This window comes from Arvicanthis niloticus, chromosome X, assembly GCF_011762505.2.
Source record: "Arvicanthis niloticus isolate mArvNil1 chromosome X, mArvNil1.pat.X, whole genome shotgun sequence".
Lineage (NCBI taxonomy): Eukaryota > Metazoa > Chordata > Mammalia > Rodentia > Muridae > Arvicanthis > Arvicanthis niloticus.
This window is the reverse complement of record NC_047679.1, coordinates 63,457,941-63,466,476: the sequence shown is the minus strand read 5'-3', so window position 1 is coordinate 63,466,476 and position 8,536 is coordinate 63,457,941. Positions and strand designations below refer to the sequence as shown.

General features: G+C 33.8%; 1 protein-coding gene across 1 annotated transcript in view; it reads left to right on the top strand.

Moving 5' to 3' along the window:
* Positions 1 to 5,538: 5,538 nt before the first annotated feature.
* Positions 5,539 to 8,536, top strand: part of Rps6ka6 (ribosomal protein S6 kinase A6) — a 98,666-nt gene continuing 95,668 nt past the window's right edge. Inside the window, exon 1 of the mRNA XM_076919114.1 lies at positions 5,539 to 5,650. Within this exon, the coding sequence (XP_076775229.1) occupies positions 5,540 to 5,650 (111 nt within the window). The 5' untranslated portion in view covers position 5,539. The remainder of the gene's footprint in view (positions 5,651 to 8,536) is intronic.

Here is an 8,536-nt window from a genome sequence, read left to right as displayed (position 1 = left end):
ACCATGAGAATGCAGGAAGAGGTCGTCCTATTAAGTGTCTTTTTATTATAACCAAATAACTATTTAGCTTCTCTGTTTTGTGGAAATACCAAATATCATTCTGTTTGGTTTAAGGCTTGGAAAAACAGGAAGGACTCTGCAAGAACCAGACCCATATAATAAACAAAATGGAGACTAGGCCATAACATAATTAAGCCTATTCTGTCTGAAGAGGAGAATGATAAGGGTAACATAATTGCTGTTTAAAGAAAATGAATGAAGTGTATGTAGAGGAAAAGGAGATATGGGTCATGTATACATAGTCTTGTATGATCATGAATATTTTTGGAGAGGAGAAAACTTTCCACAGCCTAATTTCAAAACAGGATAAACTTTGGTTTGCCCCAAACATCTTACATCTTATTTTAAATTTCTTTAACACATACACATGTACACACATACACACACAAATACACACACACATACACACACACGTAGGGACACTTCCTTAATTTACTAATTTCTCTAATTTATTATGCAAAACAAAAATTTAAGGCATTATTTTGAAAACAGAATAGTAAGAAATTTGTGGGAATGAAATGTATAAGAAAGATGGAGTCTCAGAATTTTTGAGAAAGATAACAGTTAATATGTGGAGCATTTGCTATACTTGTCACAAGTTTTTATTATAAAAACACTTGATAACAAAAAGAGTAATAATAACATTTTGGGGTGTTATTTTCTTTTAAAAACTTATCTATGTTTTCTAGTAATCTTGTAGCCAACAGCTTATGTTTTTTTTTTGTTTTTTTTTTGTTTTTTTTTGTTTTTTTTTGCTTTTTCAAGACAGGGTTTCTCTGTGTAGTCCTGGCTGTCCTGGAACTCACTCTGTAGACCAGGCTGGCCTCGAACTCAGAAATCCACCTGCCTCTGCCTCCCAAGTGCTGGGATTAAAGGCATGCGCCACCACTGCCTGGCCAGTGTATGTTTTAAAATGATATAAAAGGTGATTAAAATGGTTACTACTGACTATGGGAAGAAAAACCTCAAGTGTCTATAAATTGAACAGTTCTCTATTTTTCTTTTTTACTAAGACTGTTTTGATGATTTCATCTAGCTTTGATTTTTGCCTCAATTTTTAAAAATTCTGATTGTCTTTAAAAATATTCAATGACCACTTTTAAGTGTCAATGATAATACTGAAGTAAGTGGGAAGACAAAAGAGCAAACACCATCCTTCATATTACAGATGTCCCATGGCTTACAACACTGTACCCTAATGATTTTTCCAGCTGTAGTATGATACAAAAGCAATATCATTCACAGGAAACTATACTTCAAATTTTGAACTTCTATCTTTTCTTTGACTACCACTATGTGACCTGATACTCTTTTGCAATGCTAAGATACCTGAGTCAGCCATGTGAACTGTGATAAATTATGGTGCATAATAGGGAAAGTATACTAAATATATTTCCAATTCACAGGGGCTTTATCTAGTCATTACTCATGGTAAGTTGAGGGTCATTTGTACTTACAGTCTTTGGAAAGTATAGAGCCCTGAATGAAACCAATCTATGAATAGGTTCTTCCAGGAGCTCAGAAAAGTGAAGCCCTGAAAGAATTCTTAGTATAAAACTTATAGTAATAACCTGGGTGAGATAAACAGGAAATATTTTAGGTAAACAGGGAAACAAAAGTGCATTTGAAGCATAGGAAATACTATTCTGGGTTAGAACATTAAGGTACATAATGATATCATTTACTTTAATTAAAAACAAGAGATTCTAGGAATTTAAGTTTGGAAATGTAAATTTGTTGACTGAATCCCATGGAACATATTGAATGAAATAGCTTAGGGGGTGTTAAAATGAGAGACTTATTTGTTTAGAAAGGTGATCTGGGTTGGAGATGAAATTTGTGTTGTATTAGCATATATGAATAAGATTACACAGAGAACTGAATGTAAAATAAGAGCTTTTAGAAGGCTGAGGGGGAAATGCTATCAACTAGCAACATCTAAAAAAACTTTTTAATGAAATCTCACCCCTCCCACCACCAACAAAAACAAACAAAGAGAGATTAACCATGGAATATAGATAGGAGAAAACACATGTAATGTCAACATTGTAATGTCATAACCAAAAGAATGAGAAGGGATATTTTAGAAAGTAACAGATATTAGTGTGACCATTGAATGTATTAACCATATAGCCATCACTGAGTAACAAGAATCAGTGAGGTGGAAAAAAAGGTATCGTAAATTTCAGGGTGAATAGGAGTGATGGACACTGAAAAAAATGAGAATAAGAAAACCTCTTTAAATAAATTTGGCTGTTTGTAGAAGTGTATATCAAAGTAAAATCATGTTATCTGTTTTTGTTTTTAACATAAAAAACAACATTTTCCATTAATGTGAAGAAAAGTAGTAGAGAGGGTAAGGATAAAGCTACAAGACAAGGCAAGATAAACAGAGTGATCAAGTGATCAAGAGAGGGCACTTGGGGCGAGCTGGAAACATCTCAAGTGGCAATTGTCATGTGGCAACTGAGATGTCAAGATTAAGAGAGTATGTGTGTTAACAACTTCTTAGACCAGCGCTAGGTCATTTCTTCCATTGCTTCCTGTAGAAAAAAGGAAAGGAGGAGGAGAGTGGTAAGCAAGTATGATTATAGGTGACATGCCAGGAAATTTGAAGGGTTCTCTTGTGAGAACCACACAGTGTGAGGTGAATAAGTTAAATGAAGAAACAGATGGGTTGTGATAACAAGAGAGCAGAAGAGGCTTAAAATAGCTTTTATAAGAAAAGGAAAGAAAAAATGTTACTAGGTAACCTTGAATGCAAGTTGAGATTAGAGACCAAGAATTTGCATCAAACTAATTTGCTATATTTTCCACCACCATTGAGTATCTCAACATTGTACAGCCAGAGAAGGAGATGTTTAGATCAATAGATGGCTTGCATTTCACCATACTCATGCTATCTAAAGGCAATGATTAAAAAAACAAGGGAATTGTAAAAAGAAGTCATTTAAATAAATAATGTCATTTATGTTGATCAAAAAGTTGAGACAGGGATAGTCTCAATTCCTCATTTCCCTTGACTGGGTTTCAAAGGGCATTTTAGTGCAAGTATGAATTTTGCAAACATTGGTAAATTTTCAATGCTCCATAGAACTAACTGGGTAGGTTATATAGTCTTATCTGAAAGACAATGATCAAAATCACTTCATCCTTGGAAATCGTTTTTTTTTTTTTTTTGAGGGGCAGAGGTCTGGCCCTCATTTCTGAATGAAAAAATACAAAGTTCATATTCAAATTTATGAACATAACTTATATAGGTACAGGTCAAGAATGTATTTTTATAATGAAAGAGAAATTCATTTTGCTTTCTTCTTGAACAAAGGTAGAAAAATTGAGGAGAAAGGAATGCGCAGTCACTGAATAGAAAAACAGTTTCTGTTTTCATGCACCTGTCTTCATTCTGTTTCACAGTGGGAAAAGTGGAAGAGAGAAATCCACTGGATGTGAACAAACTGTGATTGTAGTTTAAACTATGCTACTAAATTATCTATTAACACTCAGCTTCTTTGTACTTAGGGTTTTTTATTTGATACGTAGAACTGATGGTGCCTGCTTTGTAAAATTTCAAGAATTTGATGAGATAATATGTATATAAATGTCTAACACTTTTTTCTTCTTGCATTTTCATTTTTTACTCTAACTACCCTTGTTTATAAAACTGTATACTTTTCCATTGTTTTTATTTCTATAAACCACAAATCCTATAGCTAACTATTAACTTACATCAGAGTCACAACCACCAACAAATTTAGTGGCTTTGATAATTGATTTTATCAGCTAATGTAAAGATATGTGCTACTCAAAGAGTAACTTTAAAGAATGAGGGGGGAAAGACACCTTCTGACAATAGTAACAATGTTTATCTTTAATGGGGAGGCCTCTATTTTTCTATTATATTACATCATTGGAGATAGATGTGAAGGAAGGAGATAGAGAAACATTAGGTTGATGAAGAAAAATGTTCTGTTATCTATACAGTCCTTACAATGAAAGACTGTCCTTTAAGAAGTTTGTTTCACAATCCCTCTCAGCAGCAACAGTTCCTTAAAAGGGTAACAAATATTGCCACCTCGCTATTTGGGGTCATTTAGATGAGCGTGACAATAGTAAAAATATACAAAGCCATTCACTTTAAAATATTTGAATAAAAACTTAATACATGGTTGATTGTAGCAATCTCCAATTCAATCTCATTTGCCTTTAATACTTTTTTAAAAAAGACATCAGCCGAGTATAAGTTATAAATAAATAAATAAATAAACTATAAATTTTGTATTATTTAAACTAGGTGTGGTAGTTCATTTTTTTAAATGTGAGCACTTAAGAAGCTGACAGGATGGCTGCTGAGAGTTTGAGGCCAGCCTAAACTACATACTAAGACTCTCAAAATTTAAAAAGCAACGAAAAGAAACACAAGGAAAGAGAAAGTGAAAAAGTATTATATCCAACCTGTCTTGTGTCCTATATGTACTGTCCTACTGTTGTAAATTATAATTTAATTTACAAACTAAAATATCAAATACCTTTTTTCTTTCTTTCTTTCTTCCTTTTTTTTTTTTTTTTTTGAGTGCTGAGAATAAAATATAGGACCTTGTACATCCTAGGCAAATGTTCTACTTTTTTAATCTATATCCCTAGATGTTATGGGTTTTTTTTTTTTTTTGAGACATTGTACTATGTAGCCCAGGTTGGACTCAAATTTGTGATTCTCCTGCCTCAACTTTCTGAGTGCTAAAATTACAGAGATTCATCATGTTGCCAGTTTCCAAGTATGTTTTAACTTGGGTAATATTTAATATTGTTATTTAATACCAATCTACCCATGTCCTTAATACTTTTGTATGTTGATAAAATAAGACTGGCTTGTTATGACAATATATACAGAAAGCTATTGATATACTGTATGTTGTCAGTTGGGTCCATCATTCAAACTGATTACTCATATTGATATTTGTAGCATCTAAATGTTGTATAATTAGGGGGGAATCTAGTTATTGGTAGAAGGAAACTGGCCAACTGGCTGGTAGCCAAGAAGGTCTGAGCTGATGTGGAAGGGTATATTTATGACAGGAACTGCCCAAGGATAGAGACAGTTCTGAGATGGGAATGCCAAGAATTTAAATAAGAAAGGGTAAATGAATGTCCCAAGAGAAAATAGAGGAAGAGAGAATAATGTGGCCTATTTTCTTTTTCTGAGTCTGAGGGACATGTGAGGCTAGGTTTTGTAGGGGTTAGACTCTCGTTCACCATTCTGTTCTTCTTTTCAAGAAAAGAGGTAACATGGGTTGCTGTGGTTTTTAGAAAATATACTACAGAGTCCCCAGAGAGCAGGGGTTACGGTGAAATTTCAAAATTTTAGAACTCCCACCGTGTGTCTTCTCCTTCCTCATGTATTAAATTGCTTGCTATGTTTCACAAACCTTTCACTGTTTCACCCCTAGTCAATTTTTTTTTCCAGACAAACCCACTTTGAATCATGCTGAATTTTAGAAGGACACGGCACACACCATCTGGCCACAAGTCCAGTTCTAACTTGAACCTGTTCTGCCTTCCATTTTTTGGATGTCGTCGACGATCCAAGAGTCGGGTAAGAATATCTAGAAATATGGTATTGAACTTTCATAGGCTATGGCTAAGTAGTAGAAGGGTGTGTAATGTAGAATGTGGGATGACTGTGTGCAAAGAGCAGTATATTTGCTACTAAAGAATTTATATATGTTCAGTCCAGTCTGTCTTTTCAGAGTTGGGGTTGGGGAAATGGGTTAAGATTGGTATTCCAAACAATGTCGACAAGCTGATGTGGGTAAAAATAAACATGACAAAGTCTATTAAAGGCAAACTCAAATCCAGAGGAATACCAGATTATGGAAATGAGTACAAGATGGTCCTGAACTGGGTATGTATCAATATAACAAATAATTGTGTAAGGCCCATGAGAACTATAGGTCAAACATACTAATAAAACAATGTCCTATGGTCACAAACATGGTCCAACATATAGTTATATTATTAATAACATAGAGGGTCTGAGATATAGTCATGACATATTTTGTATCTAAGGTTTTATCATGCCTTTTACAGGAAGTCTCAGCACCTATGACCTATCTATGTAAAATATGGAGTATTTGGGGAAGGTCTATGGAAAACAAACCAAAAGGATCCCTTTCAAATTCTTAGAAAATTGTCTTTGTATAAGACAACAAAAAGACCTGAAGGGTTAACTGAATTATAAGTCCTTAAATAGTTGGAGAGGCATTATATGAGGGTAGAAGGAATGGGTCAGACAACTCCTAAACATTTCTATTCAAATCAGCCTTAATGAGATGACTGATAACATGTAGTAAGTCAAGGTTGCTATAGCATAGTACAGGTCTCACTTTAAAATACTGAAAAGTTAGTATTACTTGAAATATAGATGAAATTTCCCCCTTTGAGCTTTGTTAGAATAAGACAAAAAGCTACCATTATGAAATGATTTTAGTACAGACTAGTCATATAGCAAAGTGGACAGTGTATTAGTAGATTTTTAGAAAGCTGTTTAAGTAATATAAGTCTGTGAAATAAGGTTCATTCACCAGTTCAAAGGGGAAAATTGGATTCCTAAACATCCATTTTGTTTCTCATTATAAGTTTGATAGCATTTGCCCTTGGGGGTTTTTAAACAACTTCATAGACTTTAAGATTTCCCAGACCTCGTTTACATTTGTAAATATTTAACACCACCCTCATTCCGTGCCCCTGGTTTCCAGTGTGCCTACACATTTTTCATTTGTTTAGCTTAACATCCAAGACGTATTCTAGCAAAATGAAGATGATATATATGAAAATATTTCTAGTTAATCATCACATTTTTGTTTTATCAGATTACACTAGTTCTTACTTAGATAATTTTTCTCTGCATGCAAACCAAATGTTTGTGACAATTGGTTGAAATAAATTAGGCTGCTAAGCTGTTCTCATTTTTTATTATATATAGGCATAAGTTCTTTTAAGCATTTATTTTAAGAGATGAAACCAGAAATTGGAGGAAAGTGGCCATTTTTAGTGTGCTATTAACTCATCGAGTGCATATGATTGAAAGCTGTGGTAGGCATGCTGAAGTGATGTTTATTTTTCTTTCTCCAATTTCATCATAGATATGTCTAAATGTACCAAGGTTGCATGACCAAGCAACTGGTAATTTCAGGCAATTAGCTACTTGTTTGGGCTTAAAGATAATCAACACTCATTTTTGACTTTTTTTTTCCAGTAAAATGTTCAGTTGAAATTTCACTCAATTACTTACTTCACACAAAGTGAAGTGGAGAATTGAAGCAATTATCTACATGATTCAAACAAAAAGATGACCTCTTTGACCTCAATTATAGTACCTGGATATTTTAAGCAAACTGTGAGTTTTGCCTGAAAACTGGAAAAAATGTGGTGTTAAATATTTACAAATGTAGCATTTGTTCAGAAAACTGCTTAAATCTTCAACTTCTACTTTGATTTGGCCTGAACATTGACTGAATTAGTGATAAGTAATTAAATAAGTGATTTGCTGAATTTTCATAAGAAAAAATTCTTGAAAAATAAGTGTGAATTTTAAAAATTTGTTATAAGGACAATTAAGAAAGAAGGAAACATGACAGATTCCAGATGTTTCTTGTATTTATTGTAAAAATGTTTAAAGGTATACAATAACAAAACATGAGACTCCAAAATTAGCATTTAAAGTAGAAGCAAAACAAAGAATCTGGGACATACTAATAGGAAGCTGCAAACACGGGTAGGTGAATCCCTTCCACATTGCAATATGCATCTTTATTTATTTATTCTTATATATATTACATCCCCAGTTCTTTCTCCCAATCCCTCCTACCTACCTCTCCTCTCCCCCAGATTCACTGTATCTCTATTTCTCTTCAGAAAAGAGTAGGTTTTCCAGGGATATCAACCAATCACAGCATAACAAATTACACTAAGACTAGACACATAGCCTCATATTAAATCTGGAAGAGGAAACCTAGTAGAAGGAAAGGTTCGCAAATGCGGGTCAAGGAGTCAGAGAAACACCTATTCCTACTGTTAGGAGTCCCACCAGAACACCAAGCTACTCAACAATAAAATATATGCAGAGGACCTAGGTTGGACCTATGCAGGCTCCCTGATTGTCATAGTTCAGTCTCTCTGAGCTCTTATGAACCACACTTAGTTGATTATGTGGGCTGTGTTCTTGTGGTGTCCATAATCATCATCAGAGAGGCTTCATTTAGATATTGATAGGTGTAGATACAGGGACCAACAACCAGACATTAGGCAGAGCTCCTCGAATCCTGGTGAATAGGGGAGGAGATTATAGGAACCAAACATTAATTTTATTCTAACATCAGTTAGCTTAAATTATGAACAGAAACAAACCAACAGTAGTCTTTTATTGACAAAAGTGCTTTAAAACAATAGAAAGTGTAACATGATTAACTTTTTATCATTA